This window comes from Dermacentor andersoni, chromosome 6, assembly GCF_023375885.2.
Source record: "Dermacentor andersoni chromosome 6, qqDerAnde1_hic_scaffold, whole genome shotgun sequence".
Taxonomy (NCBI): domain Eukaryota; kingdom Metazoa; phylum Arthropoda; class Arachnida; order Ixodida; family Ixodidae; genus Dermacentor; species Dermacentor andersoni.
The window spans coordinates 108,666,323-108,687,024 of record NC_092819.1 but is presented as its reverse complement, the minus strand read 5'-3'; the positions used below and the strand labels follow the sequence as shown (position 1 = coordinate 108,687,024).

Sequence of the window (20,702 nt, the reverse complement as noted above, 5' to 3'; positions counted from 1 at the left end):
CCCGCCCCACAAAAGAAAAAAAGAAGACATTGTTGCGGCGCAGCGAATTTTCGAATGGTGAAAGTTCGATTTTGTTACTTCTTTCGCGGAAAGTAATGGGCCACGGAACGCTTCAGTTGCCGGATACTATTGTATTATTGCGATAGCAGCTATATGAAGACTAGAGGCGTATTCCTGCCGTTGCCCTCATGTTCCGTATAAGTAAAGGCCAAGGGTGATAACATCGTGACCGCGCGCCGCATGCTCTATGTGCGAGTGAAAGGATCGGGGGGAAGGGGTGAGCCGACGGTGGTGGCTGAGTCTTGTGTGCGCAAGGGAGAAAAGCGGGGAGGAAGCGCGCCGCCTTCCGTCGCACGCAATACATTTTGGGAGTGGAGGGAGGGGGGCGGGGTGCTGTGATCTATGAATCTGTGGTTTCGCAACCTGTTTATTTGCCTTGTTTGACGCATAATATATAGTGACTTTTTCTTAGGCACGTAGATTTATTGGTGACTTATGCGTATATTTAAATATCTTGTTGCGAGGTTTTGTGGATATGCGCAGTGAACATTGTTTCCAGTGACAATTTTTTGCCCTGTATCAAGCTGTACCTTCACATTTGTATATTCCTTTGTATCTTCGCATTTCTAATGTACGAAGGCGAGTCAAGTGAGAGGGAGAAAACCCGCCCCGCGCAATAATGGTTGTGTTCATTATTTTCGAGGCATGTCCGTAGCACATACGCATCTCATTTACAATGGACATGCAGAGGTGAGGTTAAATGTTCTTAAATGCTCTCATACACTGGGTTGAACATGGGTGTGTGACATAATGGACACTCCGAAAGTTGAACAGCTTGGTGTCGTGAGGTTTTTGGCAAATGAAGGTGTTTCCCAAAAAGAAATTATTTGCCGTATGGCTGCCGTATGCGTTGAACATTGCGTTTCATTGGCCACTGTGAAGCGTTGTAGCAAACTGTTCAAAGAAGCACATGAAAGTTACAAAGACGATCCATGGCCGGGCCAAAGCCACCGTGCAATCACCCCGAACACAATTGAAAAGGCCGTCGTTCCTCAGTGGCTATGGTATGGGCTGCTGAGCACGAGGTCGCGGGATCGAATCCCGGTCACGGCGGCTGCATTTCGATGGAGGCGAAATGCGAAAACACCCGTGTACTTAGATTTAAGTGCACGTCAAAGAATCCCAGATGAGGGTGACGACATTTTGTCTGCAATTGTGACCGGGGATGACTCATGGTGCCGCTACTACTAGCCTAAAACACTACGGCAAAGCTTACAGTTGAAACATTTGAATTCACCACTCCCAAGGAAAACAAAGGCCGTCATTTATGCCGGAAAAGTGATGACTTCTTTTTAGATCGTTAGGGGCCACTATTGATCGAATTTTCTAAAGCTAGAGAGACTCTAAATCGTTTCAGATATTGTGAATGGTCGGATCGGCTGCGTGTCGCAATTAAGAACAAACGACGTGGAAAATTGAGCATTGGGAACATCTTGCTTCACGACATTACCCGTTCCCACGTCGCTGATGTGGTTAATACAAAACTGGCAAAGTTCAAGTGGGAAACGCTGCAAAATTCCTCATGCAGCCCAGACCTGTTGCCTTGCGTCTTCCACATTTGGTAAAATTTGAAGAAACTGCTCAAGGGAACCAGATTCGTGTCGGAAGATGACGTGCAGTCATTTACGGATTTTTGAGGCAGCAACCCAAGGAGTTTTATGAGACGGGAATTACACGACTCGTTAGTAGGACAAGTGTCTAAATACTCATGGTGACTACTTTTAAATAAAGTACCCCGTTTGTCATATATTCGCATTGGCTCACTTTCATTTGACTCGCCCTCGTATATGTTGCAGAACTCCTGCTTTTTATATGTGCTCTCTGTTGCGACTATAATTTCGGAGCAAATACTCGCAATACACAACCGCTGACAGCTGCTCCTGCGCAATAGATTCTAACAAAGGAAAGCGTCATTGAGATTTTCCCCTGGTCGTTGCATATGTACGAAAATGTAAACAAGGTTGTTGAACGACAGACACACACACACACACACACACACACACACACACACACACACACACACACACACACATATATATATATATATATATATATATATATATATATATATATATATATATATATATATATATATATATATATATATATATATATATATATATATATGTCTTAATCCCTCGGCTAATTCTGTAAGGAGGAGGCCGAGCTGCAAAGTGAGCCTCCCCCGAATGAAATTTCTGGCTACGCCACTGGTCCTATACCACATCCAGCTCCTACCCAGAAACATGCACCCCGAATTTAACGTCAAACGCCGCAAAACTTCGAGACAAGGCGCTACAACGCAGCTATGGACAGGCTGAAGGAGTCTACTATGTGGACGCTGCAGCCAACACCGCTAGACATCGTTACGCTCTAGCAGTCGTACACAACCAGGGCAACACTGTTCGTTCAGCATCAATCAAGACCACCTTGGCGGGCGACGCGGAAGAGGCCGCCATTGCACTCGCATCGGGCTACCCGATTGCGACGTCATCATTAGTGACTTTGAGACGGCTACCCGGAACTTCAGTAACGGCTACATTACCAACCTCGTGCACTCTCTACTTGTCGCTCACCCACCAGAAAAAAATGACATCGCTCTCGTCTGGATTCCAGCACATCAAGGAATCCAAGGAAACGAAATGGCTCATGCCGCTGCTCGAGGATTCACGCACCGAGTAGTCGCAAATTTGAACCTAACTCTGGAGCGCAATGAGTCCCAACAACACGCCAAGACACACACGTCCCATTCCATGAAATTTGCACACATTACAGACACCAACGCCTAATGTATCACTGTCAAAGCCCATTTACTTTTTTCCATATTCCTCAGTCGTTCTTCATAATCAATTTCATTATGAGCTTCTCTCACATCAAAACTTGTCCAGCCCATATCACGCTGCACACCTTCATTTGTAGTCTTCCCTTGAGCGCCCAGTGCAAGGCGTCCCATTGACCTTTGGCAGCCATCGAGTCCTGATTGTACCCATGATGTCAAACAAACAATTGCATTTCCAAACGTAAATCCTGTAACCATTAAATCTTTCCACATACCCCGGAGCTCCTCGTACCTATTGTATGCCCAGAGCGCTCTGTTCTTCATTATGGCTGCATTTCGCTTCTCCTTTACTCTTATTGTTTTTTCCTGTATTTCTAAATATCTATTGCCTTGGTCATCCATATAAGAAGATATTTATATTATTTTACCCGAGACATTTCCCGGTGCTGTATTTCCACTGTCTTTTCACTATTTTCATTGAATACCATAACACCTGATTTCCTAATGCTAAATTTCTAACCTAAATTGTCGCCTTCCTGTCCACAGATATTAGTCAGACGTTGCAAATCACTTTGCTTGTTAGCTAGCAGCAATATGTCGTCCGCATAAAATAAACCTGGAAGCTGCTGCTCTACTACTGCACCCGCCTGTTTGTATGAGAGATTAAACCCGATATTACTTCCTTCCAGCGCCTTCTCCATCCTCACCATATATGTGCATCATAAACAGCAGTGGGGATAAAAGGCACCCCTTCCTCAGTCCCTTGTTGATATCAACTTTCTCCTCACTCCTCATTCCTTCCCATTCAACGCAAACGGTATATTCTAATTAAGTATCTCTCAAAAGCTGTAGGCAATCATCGCCTAAGCCTTCGCCTTCCAGAATATCCCACAAAAAGTTGCGGTCTACGTTGTCATACGCTCCTGTAATGTCTAAAAGCCCACATATAACGGCCTGCTTTCTACTCTTGATATTTCAATAGACTGAGTAAGAAGAAATATGTTATCGCCCAAACGCCTACCTATTCGAAAGCCATTCAGAAGTTCTCCCAAAATGACTTTATTCTCCCCATGCTTGCAGCTTTAATTTGATTGCCTGCATTGCTAGCCTGTATATTACCGATGTAATGGTCAACGGTGTATACGAGTGAATTCTATCTTTCTCCGCCTTATCTTTATCAATAAATTCGTTCTACTTTGTCGCCAACTGTCTGGTATGTATCTATTTTTTGAAGTTTCTTCCACTGTTTTCAGCATAGCTTCCTTACTTTTAGGTCCTAGTTCATTAATCAGCCTAACGGGAACCTCTTCTAGCCCTGTGGCTGTGCACTTAGGAATTTTCTCTTCAGCTTTCTTCCAGTTGAAATTTATCAGCACCAGCTCCTTTTCCATCTGGTTCTCTTTCATGCTCTTTATTTTTTAATTACAACCTCGTCATTGACTTGGAAAGGTTCGGCTGGTATTTTTCTGATGTAATTTAATGCCAGTTCCCCTTCCAGTTCGTTTCCATCTTCGTCTAGGATATGTTGTTGTATCGCTGTTGACTTCCTGCCTAATAATTTGATGGGGTTCCAAAATATTCTAGCTGCGGCCTTCTCTTTCTCACGTATTTCTGACAACCAACGTTGACTGTCACCTTTTATCTTTGCTTACACCAGTATTTGAACCATCGACTTTTTCTCCCGGTGTATTTCCCATTTACTGACCACCTTATCCTGCGGCAACTGTGCCTTTATTACCTGCCAGTAGGAGTCTTCACATGACTCCACGCCACTCCGTTATGAAACGTATTCGCGGATCATCTCGCACACCGGGCGCTCGGCTCCGTCGGCAGTTGAAGAACTTCAAGAACGAAAATTCGATATTATACCGGTACGTGTTTCATCCCAAAGGACACCGTTGGGCTCCTGTCGTTCCCCAATCACTTCAGGCCCAGATATTGGAGGCCTTTCACGACGATCCCACTGCCGGTCACTTTAGTTTCCATAAAACCTATGAGCGAATTAGCAGCCACTTCTCTTGGCCTGGACTTGCAATCAGCGTAGCGAAATATGCCGCTTCCTGTTCGCTGTGCCAACACCGCAAACGACTGACCTCACCTCCGGCTGGACTGCTCCAACCTGTCCCGTGTCCTGAAGCTCCTTTCGTAGTCCTTGGTATCGACCTCTATGGACCGTTACCCTTAACCACTGGCGGTAAACGATGGATCGTCACAGCTGTAGACCACTTGACACGGCACGCTGAGACATCCGCACTATCTTCGGGATCCGCAAAGGAGGTTGCAGCCTTTTCCTTGGAAGCCATCTTTTTACGGCACGGAGCCCCACGTTATCTGTTGAGTGACCGCGGCAGGACCTTTCTCTCTAAACTTCTCGACGATGTTCTCCGTGCGTCCAATACCATTCATAAAACGACTTCCAGCTACCACCCTCAAACTAATGGTCCCACAGAGTGCTTTCATCGCACGCTGTCCGACATGCTACCTATGTACATCAACCCTGACCACACCAATTGGGATGTCATTCTACCGTTCGTCCCTTTCGCATACAACACGGCCGTCCAATGCACTACGGTGTACTCGCCTTTTTTCCTTGTGTATGGTCACCAACCGTTTACTTTATTTGACGCTTCTTTCTTCGGTGTCCAAGTACCTTCGTCCACATCAGTGTGTGAGCAGTGCGTTTCGCGCATTGCCCGGTGTCGCCTACGTGCCCGCCTCAACACCGACGCTAGTTAACAAGACCGCTAAATTCGCTACGATGCATCTCTCCGTGTCGTTTACTTCCACCGTGGAGACGAAGTGTTAGGATCCCAGTTCGCGCTCCTGGATTGTGCGAGACACTTCAGTCCCGTTTTATCGGGCCCTACATAGTTCAGGAACAGACTTCGCCAGTAAACTATTGTGTCACTACATTTGTTCCGCCTTTGGATGGCCGCTGCTGAGCCACAGAGATTGCGCATGTTTCGCGTTTAAAGCCTTGCATATGGCGTTTCCCGCCATAATCAGCGGCCAGGTTGGCCGCTTACACGAGCGGGGGAAATTGTGTGACCATTACATTATCCTTTCATCTTCTTCATCTGTATATATTCATCATCATGGCCAGCGTCATCGTCTTCACCGCACGTCCTGCGAAATAAACCGTTGAGGCTTAACAGCTGTCTCGCAGTATTTAGTTAAGATGGTCTCCCGCTGTTCTGACACCTAACACTATGTGCTTAAATCTTAATATGTGATAAAGAAAGTGAGTAAATTAAGTTGTTGTAATATTGTTTATTTGAGCACAGTCGTGATGTTGGTGATCTTTCAATCCATTGCCAATGTAGGTTCACAGCACTGTCGTCGACGTGAATGTAAGAGCGACATGAATTACTTTGACGTATTGCAAACCTCCTCAAATGTTCATCGTAAGTATTTATACATTTCCTACAGAAAGGAAACTTTTTGGTTATCACTTACATATGAGCTAACCAAGAGAAAGAATTACGTAAATATACCGAAGATGCAAACGCTCGCCCTCTCCAACGAATATAGCTCTTCGGTGTAAAGCACAATGCCGTCATGGTTGCACACGCTTTACCGTCAATGTGGCTTAGGGCAGTTTGATTCCCCACGCATGCGACGCCTACGGATGAGAAAACTTGAAGTGCGGTGATACAACCGACCACCAGAATTCTTCACGTATTACGAGATATTCCATGCTGACCGCTCGGTGGAGGACGTCCATGTTTTATACTTCGCCGAGTAGTCCCTCAGCATGGGACGCAAATATCTTTTTCAACATTCGAGGTCCAATACTCGGCAGCTGTGTGCAGGGTCAGGAATCTTTGTTGAAAGCTAGAGTTCAGAAACACTTGCAGCTGTTTGTCATATGAGACAGTGCCTGCAAGTAAATAACTATGACGTTTCGCGCACTATTATTGTGGATGGTCTTTATCAAGGCAGTTACACGTTCGGAGAGAAATGCGAGCGAGCTATTTCGCTCTCTAGCCCGACGAACGTCTCATTAGCAGAGGTGAAAACAAAATATAAACGAACTGTAGGCCAAGTAGAGGCTGGTAGAAGATCTTGAAAGAATGACGAGATAAAACCAAACTGATCGAACACCTCTGTGAATATTCAATTTTAAGGTTGATTACTTGTACGATTTCAGAACGCGATGCCTAAGAAAACCACCAGATATGTTTAACCAAAACAAATTAAGCGACGTAGAGGCAGCGGAACGCCTGTTAGATATGTATTTCTTCAATTTTCATCGATAATATGGTGATAGTGTTATGTTTTGAACCGAAATCAATAATTTATTTTCGCAATCACCCACGACAGCTCGTTGTGTGTTGAAGCTGCCGTTTAATATAAGCCATGACGCTGGATATGTACGTATTGAGAGCGGGAATGAGCGCCTGCAAGGCGCAGCGATGCATTTCAGCCGACGCTCACGTGTGCCCGCTGCACTTTGTGGCTGGGTGGCTCGGGCAGAGCAGAGACACCGTGGTGACCGTACACTGACATTTACGCCAAAGATCTGCAACTATCTGGCCGATATGTTTATACAGCTGGGGGTAGATTATCTGTGCACTGAGTTCATTGTTGATTGTAAGACGTAGAGCATTAGTTGCCTTATTGCGCTGCCATCACGTTTAGAGAGCTAAATCTTCCCCGTGATAACAAAATGTCCGTTGGCAACAGATGTCGAGAGATCTCACGTTTCCACAGTCTCTTCGGTTGGGACACCACAAGCTAGTGAGAACAAGCTCTCCATACTCCAAACATTAAAGTACCACTAGTATTACTATAGGTCAATCATTACATAACGGAGAAGACTCTCCGGGCTCTATTGCATCGACTCACCATGCCTTCATTCAGAGTGTTGTCACATCCACCATTGAAATGCTGCAGTAGAGTTTGGAAACAGTAGTTCCCCCTACATCAGTCTGGAGGAAAGCGCCACGTGGGGTAAACTCAATTATATGCGCGTTTTTTTTTCATACGTCTAACACGATTGCGCACAGATTAGCATTACCGGGTTTTCTTCGTTTCGAAGTACAAAAGGAGATCAATAGCAGCACGTCATAGAAAAAGAACACAAACTGCATTGCAAGAAGAGTATTCTAGCTTGAGTGAAATGAATTGTCCACTACGTAACACTATGGTTGTTCTGGGATCAGCATGTTGATTGATACGCGGGGTTTAATATCCTAAAGCTACTCTGCGGATACGACAGATGCCGTAATTGAGAGCTCCAGCATAATTTTCACCACGCCGGCTCCATTAACGTTCCCCCAATACATGGTACACGAGCCTTGCAAGCAGGTTGCTGTATGAGCTTACTCGTCCGAACAGGCTCTGTAGCGATAATTCTTCGCGAGATGTGAATTTTAGGCGAAATTGCCATGAAGCGTGGTTAGCTAACAGAAGAGGGTCACTTAATAATACATAGAATCAGTGCTTCTGCAACCTTTCCATGAGTACTCAATATTTGGAGAGTTTACTTTCTATGTGCGCGTGTGTCCAAATGAAGAATAATTTCTCAAAAAACCTCATTCCTTCGAAGTGTTAACAGCCCACAGCCGAATCATTTACGATAACATTGTGCCTCCAAAATTGTCCAAAGTCATGGGCTCGCAAATGTGGCGCAATGTGAAAAGTCATTTTCAGTCGACACTGACTAGCCAGACATCTGAAATTAAGCTTGCATATGAGCGCTATGCGCTTGGCCGCTGAGTGCTTTCCACACCAAAGAAAGTATCTTACGCATTCTTTCACACAAAAAATAAACCACACGGAATACCCAGGCACATTCTTTTATTGTACGTAATAGTGTAGCGATGCAACTGCCTCCTCTGCTTAGCGCTCATAATGTAAACGTGTTTATCAGCGGATACAGTGCTATAGCCACTTCGAACAAATTCCGTGGGCTCCGTGCTACAATGAAATGTTGGAAGCTGTGAGTTTACCACACGTTTTTTTATATTAAGTGTATTTGCTCGCTGCGTGTGTATTCCTTACTGTCGGTATAGGTAATTGGGTGTTATATACACGTAACGAATGTGCAACCAAAGACTACCTACGAAAGCCTACGTGGCTTTTCCAAGCGTCGCCAGATATTGCGATCGCAGCTGTCGTCGCATGTACTTTCCGGTGTCCGTCTTGGGAATGCTGTCAACGAAGACGACTCCTCCGTGCAAATGCTTGTGGAAGGCGGCTTGTTCTGCGCAGAAAAATAGAAGCCCATCTGAAGCCAATCTTCTCGCTTGTGCGGTGCACGTGAAAACAAATAAATACGTGTATTCATTGCTCCGAACGTGCAACGTGAAAATCGAGTTGCGTGTTCCTGTTACTACAGTGAAGCACGTTTATAGCTGGTGATCGAAACTGAGCGACCCGCTGCCATGGCCTGCGTTCGTCCGTCCAGTGCTGCGCTTCTGAACACCGAAGAACTTTTCCGAAAGGAGGCGCTCGGGCGGGTCAATTGCTTGCGTGTGCCTTGCAAGGCTACATATGCCAACTGTCTAGAACATCCTGCTCCTCAGTGGCGTAGGCGCTCCAATGCAGAAAACGCAACCACGGGATGAATTGCCTAGTACGGCAGCTGGATATCTGACGCAGCGATATTTAGGAATGCTCGTGTACCTAAATTTGGGCGCACATAAAAAAAAGCACAGTGCCGAAACTATTCCGCAGACTTCCACTACGGCGCCTTTCGTATTCATGTAGTTGCTTGGCGGGACATTAAATTTCACGAGTATATCAATCTGTCGATGCGCAGAAACCACAAATAAACAATTGAAATGTCCATGTGACTAGCTTTCCTGCGAGGGAAAAATAAAAGGACGACATATATAGTCCGCGAATTTGAGGCACCCTAAAGACAATTTATTTAATGGTAGGTGTGCCCTTATACTTGCGCCCCTATTACACGAGCGATTTACGCGTCGATCTACAACCGACTGCAGCAAAGAAAGCTCAAGTGTTTACGGTCTATCAAAAAAAGTGACCAGCTCTGTCTAGAACGATCATTTATGACTGAGTTCGACTCGTTATCGTGTACCGAAGCCCCATCATTCTAAATGTCCAACTTAAATAACGGATTAATAATAGTGAGAAGAATAAGCATGAGGGTTAAAAATTTTACTTCACATGAACTGCAACACAACGTTAAAAAAATACCATGCAGGTTACCCAGAAAGCTTCACAATAGGAAAAAACTCGTGCTGGTCTCGGGATCCAACCCACGGCCAACTCCTTTACAGGCTCGACGCTCTACCATCTGGACCAACTATGACGCTAGCACGCAGTAACACGGCTAGCGCGAGGTAACGCGATCAAGCGGGCGCCAGGTCTGGCTGAAGCGGAGGGCGAGCGTCCCTTCTAGTCCGGCCGGCTGTGGCTGGGCATGGATGTCAGCCCGGCAGAGCGCTTACGTCCGCCGCTGGCCCTATCTTGCAGGTAACTTGTGGCTGGTGCAAAGCCAACATGGCAATACGCAGTCTCGTGTGCGCAGTCTTGCTGGAGGTCACGTGATTGCCAATTTGGAAAACGCGTTCCTGTGAGAGGCAGGCAGATCGTACGCTCCCCTCTGACAGCGCCCTTCACGACTGCGTCGTCCCACTGCGGACGTCACTGTCAGCTAGCTCGCACCCAAACCCTTCTGAGTCACTGTCAACCGCTGCGGTTGACTGGACGTGAAAGTTTCACAGGCTTCACCTTGTACCGCCGGTGTGAAGATATCGTCGACACGGCATGAAACCATGGTCATCTTTGGTTGCCAACTCTCGAATGGAACTAAACAACTTTTTTGGCCATTGAAATTAGTTACGATTCCCCGATAATTCCGCCAATTCTACGTAACCTTCTGTGTGGAAAAGAAAATACGTCTGCGACTGTACTTATCGCATAAAAATCGAATTTCAATGAAACGAAGCAATGTGCTCATTTAAGGACATTGTTTTATTGATGTCTAGATGTGTGTGGTACTAAATATGGCCCAATTTTTGGTTAATACACCAAAATGAATAGACGACTGTGACACAAGGGGTGTGGAAGCTCACATATATTTAATATATGCGTCATAATTCTCTGTGCATAGACTCATCATCAACATCGTTGCATTCACAAACGTCATACATTGTCTCCGTCTTCGTAAAAAACACAGCTAACAGCTACAGGCAAGGAAACTTTGCTTGTGACAATTGCAACTGCGGCTGCGTTGTTAGTCTGCACAAGCATTGTGTCATCTATTTTCTAACATTGCTGTGGATGGGCATGTACTTTTTTGGCGCCGTTTATGTATATTGTTCTCCATGGTAGAACCAAGTAGCCCGAGTGGGTATCAAAGAAAGCATAACTTCATGCGCTGTTAATGGGCATGGAAATGTTCACAACGAAAGAATAATTCTAATATAAAGGTTAAAAAAGGCGGTAGACAGGGATATGTTTCAGACTTCTAAAATGTTAGCTATGAAATTGAACGGTATCAGGACCATCATCGGCGTTCACTACTATGTCTTTCTAGGAAAATCAGTCGCGGGTGCAATGAGCCTGCGATCAGTCTCTCTTGAGATTTGCGCCACAGAGTTTCGTAGTTTGTTGGAGGAGGAGCTCAAAGGACACTGTGGAAAGAAATGTCCATCGACTCGCGAACGGCATGCCAGGCTGGTTGAGGAATCCACGTTGTAATGCGAGTGTTGTCCGTAAAATAAAGTTCCCAATAAGTTTTCACAATGAAAAACATGTGTACTGACACTGAGTAATACATTTTTGTAATGCTCAGATATTCCCCTATATTTGGACGTAATCGTAGTTGAAATAAATGCGTTTTTGAATGCCGTGCACGATCTTCTTTCTGCCTGAATCATACAACTCTCCCGCCGCGCCGTGAAGGGAGTTTAAAACCTCTTCTTTCCGCTCCTCTCTGGTTTTGAAATGCGTTCCACCCAGGTGTTTGTTCAATTCGGGGATGAGATGGAAGTCACGTGGGGCTATCTCGGGGTTGCAGGGCAGGTGTGGGACAGTATCTCATCCAAATTTGTTGATGAGATCGTTTGTTACACGGGCGATTTGCGGACGAGCGTTGTCCTGATGGAAACGCACTCCCTTCGTGAGCATGCGTCTCCTCTTGTTTTCATTCGCGCGCCCAAGATTCTGCAAAGCCTCACAGCAGCGGTCCGCATTGATTGTTGTACCGGCAGGCATGAATTCTCACAACAATAACCCCTTCATGTCCAAAACGACCCTCGCCATTACTTTGCCGGCAAACAGGTGTCTGAACTTCCGTGGCTTCGGCAACTTTGGATGTTTCCACCGACGGGATTGTTCTTTCATCTCCGTTGTCCTGCAGTGGACCCAATTCTCGTCTCCTATGACAACAGAGGCCAAGAATTCCTCGTTATAGGTTTTGTAGGCCTAAAGAAATTTGCGGGCCGCATCAACACGGTACCAGTTGTAGTCCTCCGTAAGCATTCTCGGGACCCACCTTGCTCAAAGATTGACCTACCCTAGATGGCCTATCAAAATTTTGTCGATGCAGGTCTTGCTGATATCAGGGATCATCTCACAGAGCTCCTGAACCGTCACCCTTCGATCTTGCAGCGTCGTTTCTTCTACTTTCGCAATCGTTTTGTCCGAAACCGATGGCAGCCCAGAACGCTGTACGTCCGTCTTTGAATTCTCTGCACCGTTTGCGACCGAGTTGTACGCTCATACACTTTTCTCCGTAGGCTTCACACAGTTGGAAATGAGTGCCCACGGGCGCAATGTTTTTTGCACACAAAAACGAATCACAGAGTAATTTGCACATGGCGGGAGAAGCGAGTGGGAGCTCCATCTGTAACGGAAACCAAGCCAAGACTGAGCGTCGCAGGCAGCTCGCCGGGGCGGTGACTGGGATAGGGGAAACCAAGCTACGCGCCAGTGTAGCTTGGTTCTGGCTGAATTTGTATCGAATTCTTTGTGTCGAAGGCTGAATTTCGTAACGACGCACTCTCTGTTTCATACTTTGTTCCTTCATCATCAAGTCAGATGCTCTCTCAACACCGTTGTCGCCTTTGCTGGAGGCTAGACATAACGGATGCTCGTAAAACGAAGCTGCTATGCAAATGCGTTGCGTCACCCCTGATTCATTTCCATACGCCAGTGAGTCACGTCAGCTCGTGGCGACGTGATGCAACATGGAGCCACTTCGCGAATGGTGTGAAGCCTCATTTACTGAATCTCGTTGAAGGTAGGGCCAACACCAGGTACTCTGTCTAAATTTTTATGTTCTTTCATCATCGCTTGTTTTCTTGTTTGGCTGGCTGCTCAATTTCTCGGCGATAAAGAGCACGATAACAGCGAGCAGACAGTGAGTGGTTGCTGTATTAGCTGATCAACAGTTGGCATGCATCAGGTTAGGCGCTTATTCCTCTTCGCCTGGCGTCTTACTGCACATATTAACCTTTCATTTTGTTCAATTTATGGTTGCACTCTTCATTTTCTTCCGCCATAATTTACTAGTAGGTGCACCTACATATAGTTTAATAATTTGAAAACTTAGTTGGCTGTGACTTTAGCATTCCTGCAATTTGAATATTCTTTAATCTAGCCGTTTGAGCCACACTAACCTCCTAGCATAAGAGCTCTCGCAAACATTACGAAGGGTGCTGCACGTAACGGCACTCCCATGGAAACTGTTGAAGCTAAATAAAGTCCACTCTCATTTAACTGCATCATAATTTACGGTAGGCATGGTTAACTATAGAGGTACCACACGGATGTAGCCTCTGAACTGAATACCATCGCTATTCATATTAGCTACTCGTAATTCAGGTGAGTGAAAAACTGGTGCTGCTAAGCAACGAGGCAACATGAGGCAACAATAATACAGACATGTAGGCTTTTGGCGCTTCGAATGAGAATTAATTGCGATGAAGCCAAAGCACAAACACGCTACATAGGAGAGGGAATTAACTTTTACACCTGGTTAATATTCAGAAAGTGTCATAAATTCATGTCAGCGAGCACACTGGCTCGCCTTGCGACAAAATAACTTCTGAGCGCAACAGGTCACCTCTTCAGCACGCGCTCAATTTTCAACATGGACCGGAACCAACTTTCTAAGGTCTGCTCCTAAAGACACAATGGAAACCGTGGCGCCGGCACAATAGTTGAAGGAAACGCTTCTGTGTGTCTGCCTTGCTGCGCTAACGCGTTTTCTTAATTTTGTTCAGTCAAGCCATGACCGCAGCCGTCGCGTACTCCGTGGCTCTATGGATGATCTGTTAGGACTGATCTTTAGAAGTTATTTGTTTGGTTAGCACAATATTAAGTTAATATGAATCAGCGGGCTGGTTGGTTAACATTCATCACGATAACTTTATAGCGAAACGGAAGGACGAAATACCGCTGGATAAAGCCTTTACTTGCAACCGAAAAAAATAATATTCAAGTAGCTTTTTTTATTTATTTCCTTCTTTATTTTTTAATTATTTAATGCCTACTGCCTACACGCGGTGCACGCAGGAAGGGCAAAAATAAACAAAGAATGTAACGAACAAGAGGTGCGAGCCCGAAAAGTAGTAAAATGCGAATACAATTGTCACAAAGCAGCCTGCACAATCACTTGTACGTGTGTGTAAGTGAAGCTTCTTTAATTAAATTTTCAGGTGCAAGTTATTTCTCTTGTGTCTCCTGCGCCTTTTCGCTGTGCTAAAAGAGTTACCATAATGAACAACACTGAATTGGATTTAAGCAACATTGCGGGTTTATCTTTAATGTCATCAATCTTCATCGCACCTTTACCTCCTCCTGTGGGAATCCCTAGTATGCTTAGAGTGCAAGGTAAAACGTAGACATATACAAGAAACGGCGCGGAAAGCGTTGCGTAACTCCTTGTCTCTGTCTATGCTGGCGTCGCACTGTAACCATAACTAGAATGACCCACAAACTGGTCCAAACTGGTCCAAACTTTGCAAAGTACAAGCTAGAGCGCGTAAGCTAATGCCGACCTCACGCTTTCCTTCCTTCAATTACCCTAGCCTCGTCAATCTGCTGGGCTAAGGATTTAACCAAATGAATACTATCAACAAGTTGGAGTGGTAACCATATCTTCTCTGAGGACTGTCCCAAGGTGCTCACCGGACACGAGTTGCCTCAGCTCCTCTTCGATGCGTCCTTTTCCGGATGGTTCGGCCACCACGAAGGCGGTCGGCGCCTCCCCGAAATCGGGATGTTCGATGCCCACTACCGCCGAGTCCAGAACGAGTGGATGGCGAGACAATAGAGCCTCTATTTCCGCTGGCGCCACCTGCTGGTCGAGACACTTGATCATGTCTTTGACACGTTCCACCACATACAGGTTGCCATCGTTGTCATAGTAGCCAGCGTCACCTAGACCGTCACAATTAGAGAGAAAAAAATGGGAAATTCATGGGCTCAATACTTTCCATGATGAGCTGTCCCAGCGGACTGTAATGTGCGACGATTTTCGCTTAACACGCCCATGGCACGGAGTCTTATGCATTCGACAATCGGAGATAGTACGGTGTTTAGTTGTAATACAGAGCTTGGCCTCTTTAACGGCGGTGCTAAGATATCGTTCGAGTAGAACTGGTGGAATCACTGAAATTGAATGCTGTGGTTAACTTCCACTATGTACTCACTGTCACCACCTTTTCAGGAATTTGATGACGATGCGCGTTGGCGCTATAACGATCCTGTTAGAATATGAGCTACCTCAGCAGCTGTCAAAATGCCGGAATCATGCATGTTTACGAAAAGAATGGCAGTCGACATCGCAAAGCAACCCAGAAAATTGGGCTTCGTATCTTTTTCTTTACTTTTGATGCTTGCCTTTGTTTATTGCTCCTATTCGTTATTTGCGAAAGCTTTAAGAGTTGATTTCTCCTATTCAGCAAATTATAGTAGGCAAATATAGCCACGAACAGTTCGTTAATTACTAATCGTCATTTGATGCCTTCTACGATAGAGCAAGTAATATTCAGAACTCCGTTCTTGCCACACAAAAGGCTTCGGTAGTACATTTACACGAGGGTGACATGTAGTGGCGTGTACCGGTCATTATTAATATCTCCATCAATTCAACTATAAATGTTCTTGCTCTTTGAGAGACAAAAAATAGCACATATATTTAGACATTAAGTGCGGTTGTTTTGGTGTGGATGAAGGTGTCGCCTGACCGTGCTCGTAAATTTATGCGACGTATACGGTTACTTCACGCCACGGCGAGCAGAACGACCACCCCTATCTAACAACTCCGATTCCGTCTGGCATCCGTGTTCAGTGCGTGCTAGCTTGCTTTCAATAATAGCGGAAATAACAACACGGACAGGAGTGTGACAAGGCGCATGCGCTAACTTGTAATTACCCATGTATTTGCTTGCGCTATCCTTTTCCTTTTGCCGCACCTACAATACTTACACTCTACCGCTCTCACATGTTAAATATTTCGTGTTCTTTATATTATAGATGTGACTTTCTTCAACAACCAATTAGACTTAAACCTTAGACCTTAGAATAAGCAACCTCTAGGAGTAAGTAAATAAATATTCGGAATTTGCCCAGTGTGCACCTGATTCCACGTGCTAAATACTTTCTAGGGTTATCGGTGCTTGCTTCATTTTTCTTTTTAATTATTTTGCAGCTGTAAGCCAATGACTTAACAAATATGTTCAACGGTTTCCTTAGCAGGAGGTAGCATCACCAACTGTAATCTGTGTTTGAAAGTTCTTGTACACAAGTAATTAGGCCATGCATCGATTCTGCGGTTTTACGCGCAAGAAATACAATATGCTTATAAGGCACGCCGTAGGGGAGTGGAGGATTCAAGATTAATTTTGATCACCTGGAGTTAGTTAATCTTAACGCAATGCATAGCACGTGGGTATTCTTGCATTTCATACCTGGTCCTCAGACTTAGCAGGGCAGCGCCGTAGCCACTACCTCACCGCGGCAGTTGAGCAGGAAAGCGTTGCCGTTGCAGATTTGGTTTTCTTTTAATATGTACCGTCTAGTCGGGCCAACTTTTTAGAGTACTATCGGTGCGAGGATTTGTGGTGCTTACCACTTCGAAACCAGCGATGTTCATCAATCACCTCCGCAGTTGCATCGGGTCTGTTGTGATAACCTCGCATCAAATGCGGTGACCTAAAGACAATCTCTCCCGTTTCACCAGGTCCCAGTGGTTTTCCGGTGTAGCTGTCCACTACCTGCGTTATGCACTTGCAATTAAAAAAGTGTATAGTCGAGCGAGTTTCTGATATTGTGTTTTAAACGAGAATGCGAAGAGCACGGCAATGAAACAGCACAGAGAGCTGAATATTTCTTACACGGAATGGCGCAATTATGCGTGGGGTCAGCACCACGTAGGTACGCGGTCTGTCCTGGAAGAACCGGGTACTCAGGGTTTGTGCAAATATTACATATCAGCACACAAAAGTTTCGTTTCAAGTTCATCGCTTCTCGGTCTGTCTCACCTGTCGAGTCTAGCCGGCTGTATTTTGTGCAAGGGAGCTTTCAAGTAGTTTGAGATACCCACATTGTTATCTTAAATCGCCACTAAAGTACTTATAGCGTTCCTGCACAGTATAGGCCTCCACGGGACTGTGGATACCTTTATGCGTTGGCGCATTTTTGTGCGCGTATAGGTGTGTAGGTATTAGGACTTATTCGCACTGGCGATTGAGCAGCGAACGACTGACCCAAAACAGTCTCTTTTCGACAAAAGTGACCATTTGCGACCCTACCGGCTTAGTTCTGTCATTGAAAAGAAAAGTGAACAATCATTAGATTCTACCGGTGCTAACATACGAGGCCGAAACCTGGAGGTTAACAAAGAAGCTGGATAACAAGTTACGGATGACGCAGAGAGCGCTGGACCAAAAAATGATAGGCGTAACGTTAACAGACAGCTAGAGATCGGTGTGGATCCGAGCGCAAACCCGCATGGCCGATATTAACGCGAAAGCGTTAAGGGCCGCGTGTCCCAGAAAATTTGGCGCTAGATCCCGGCGTCCAGCATCGGACGTCCCTTGGGCAAATATAATTTCGAATCACGCAAACTGAAATTACAGTCCGGCGCTGTCATGTCTGTAGGTTGTGTGTAAGTGGTGCCTTACGATTGCTTTTCGGATTTCATCTTGGAAAATTCAGTTAATGCAGTAGCTTCCTTGCGCAACATGGAGGGCCTGGGTATGGGTGGTGCGAAGATCATTTTGCCGAAACGACGTCCGGCGGTGGACGCCGACGCTGGATTTTCTGTGACACGGGGCCTTAACGCTATCCCGTTACAAGAACCACAATGCTCGCCTTTGTGCACAGCGCCCGCCGCCAGCGCTTCCCGGTGAACATTACGGTTACACAAGCGGCAGTTGCCGGGAAGTCTGAGAAGCACTCGGGGGATCTTTGAATGTTATCGCGTTCCACACTTAAAGGCGAAGTTTCACCATCCTCCAAATCTTTGTAGTTGGCATGTATTAGGAAAAACAAAGCTGGGCAGGGCCACGTAACGCGTAGCGCAGATAACAGGTCCACGATTAAAGTTACAGAATGGCTGCGAAGGGAACAGAAGCGCAGTCGAGGACGGCAAGAAAGTTAGGTGTGCCAATGAAATTAGAAAACTCGCAGGCGGAAGTTGGAATTATCTAGCGCAAGATATCGATAATTGTAGATAGCTGGGAGAGGCCTCCGTCCCGGCAGGGTACACGAAAATACGGTGCTGCTGATGAAGATGCGACCAGTTTCTTTGCGGTGAACTCGGTCGTGCGACGTTTCTGAGTCGCTAGTCTAAATCAGCGCTTATTGTGTGTGGGTGGGCTTTGATTTTTTTATTTTTCACTGAATAGCTTTCTTTCGTCCCTTATCATCTGATATGCCAAGCCTGTCGCTGGGCAAACCTCTCCAGATATAATTAAACGTTCTCTCGGTCTCTACCTAAAATCACCTGAAAATCATAGGCTTGAGTGAGGGCGTCTAAAACAAAATAACAAAAGAATAAAAAAAATATTCCTGACACAAAACACGTAATGAAACGCAACCTTCGAAGGGAGCCTGGGATTTATTTTATATACATTACGGCATCGAAACAAGTTGGCTTTATGAAGTGCTTATTTGCCAGCGCTCATGGGTCCTGTTTTATTTAAATACTAGGGCCGGTCCTTGCTGCAGCGAAAAAAAAGTGAGACGAAAAATTTTGCAAATAAACGCAGACTTTAGAATATATCTGAAGCGAAACCTCCGTAAACTGGTTAATGAAATGCCACACGTTTCCCTGTTTCATCCCTGCGTCACTGGCGTGAAGGAAACTGGCGCATGCGGACATGTGCTCCCGCGCGCCCCTGCTACGCAATGTGACAACCTTTGTATGATCGCATATTTCTTAATTTCTTCTAACTTATTTTAAATATGCTTACCGCTTACTTCCCTTCTACCCACAACGGGGGAGGGCCGGTTCCCCGTTGTGGGTACTTGCCATAGTATGGAAATTATTATTGTCGTCAACACGTACCTGGCGATCACTTGAATGACGGAGTTTAAGTGGCACGATAAATTTGTGCGTGTCATTGTCGCCTAACGTTTAGAAAAGTAGGCGTAGAAATGCTAGAAAGGTTGGCTTTTTGAAAAGAATTGTTCTCGTCATAACGTATATTTTCTACAACAAGTATATTTAGGCATAGTGCATAGTAAACAAAGCCAGCAGCCTCGGCAATAAAAAGGGCGTAAAGATGGCAGCGCCGCACTGCATATGTGCAGTTCGGCAGGACAACAGCGGCCAACCAGCGGCCAGGACCAGCAAACTCCGAGAGGGTTGCCATTCTCGCAGCATGGAGTCTGTCGACGGCAGATTATTGTCGTCACAAAAGTTATCAAGTAATCACTTAACAAGTAAATCGAATGGTAATCCTATTTACACACTTCTTGGAAACGAATCTCTGCAACCACCGTTTGGTTCATGCTGAAGGTACAACAAAGGACAAGTACTTATTCTAGGAGTGAAAGTGTTTATACATTGTTCACATCATCCCAAGGCACATTATTTTATTGAACAAGGCGAGGTGTGCTTTTCTAGGTTCCTAGCTTTCCTGAGCTCACTAGTCTCGACAGGCACGTCTAATATTCACAGTTTGCATATACAGAAAGGAGACTGTGTAGTACCAAAATTTAATTTACCTATTCGCACTGATTCATCGCCTAATCGTATAATTTTTGATTTCTTTCCCAGTTTTTTAAGCTCCTAACAATAAAGCACAGCTGTGACCACTACCAGCCGGATCGTCCGAGAAATGTTCCGCGTGAACCTCCAGGAGAAGATCTCTTAGCCCATTCGTCAGAGTTCGGCAAGGGTTTGGAAATAGAACTACCGCCGGAATGCGACAGGAGAGAAATTTGCCCGCGGGAAGGAACGAAATACCCCTACACTATTAGGTAGGGCAATCATGTTAGGTGTAATTCCTATCCTATGTTAGCTGTAGCTTTCCTATTGTTCTCTAAATAATTGAAGTGCATGCGGTTAGGCCTCAGTACCAGCTTAGAATGTCAGCCAGATGGCGGCGCAGTTCTTTAGCAGTCACGAATTTGTTAGTTATGTCAACCATCTCCAAAGCAATGTTGAACTTATCACGAGTGTCATAAATTCGCGTCGCCAATCACAGGAAGGTAAAGTTCTCGTGCGATCATGCATAATTTTCGTACCTTGTATTCCACCATCGGCAGTGGGTGACCTACGCTGCTGTGACTATGGGTGTTCGGCGGAGTAATGCAGGCAAAGCCGATGATTTCAGACAAGCCGTAACCATTTCGCAAACTTGTCAGTTGGAATACCTGCAAGAAATTTGTGCAATGTTTGTCATAACCAATATATGCATATAAAAGT

General features: G+C 45.4%; 1 protein-coding gene across 2 annotated transcripts in view; it reads right to left on the bottom strand.

Annotated features, from left to right (window-relative positions):
• Positions 1-8,624: 8,624 nt before the first annotated feature.
• LOC126522309 (uncharacterized) overlaps positions 8,625-20,702 on the bottom strand; it is an 80,704-nt gene continuing 68,626 nt past the window's right edge. Inside the window, exons 8-11 of one of the 2 annotated variants that reach the window (XM_050171037.3) lie at positions 20,522-20,650; positions 16,896-17,040; positions 14,951-15,202; positions 8,625-9,047 (exon numbers count right to left, since the gene is read on the bottom strand). In XM_050171037.3, the coding sequence (XP_050026994.1) occupies positions 8,914-9,047; positions 14,951-15,202; positions 16,896-17,040; positions 20,522-20,650 (660 nt within the window). In that variant the 3' untranslated portion in view covers positions 8,625-8,913. The remainder of the gene's footprint in view (positions 9,048-14,950; positions 15,203-16,895; positions 17,041-20,521; positions 20,651-20,702) is intronic. The other variant, XM_055066340.2, reaches the window with a different exon arrangement.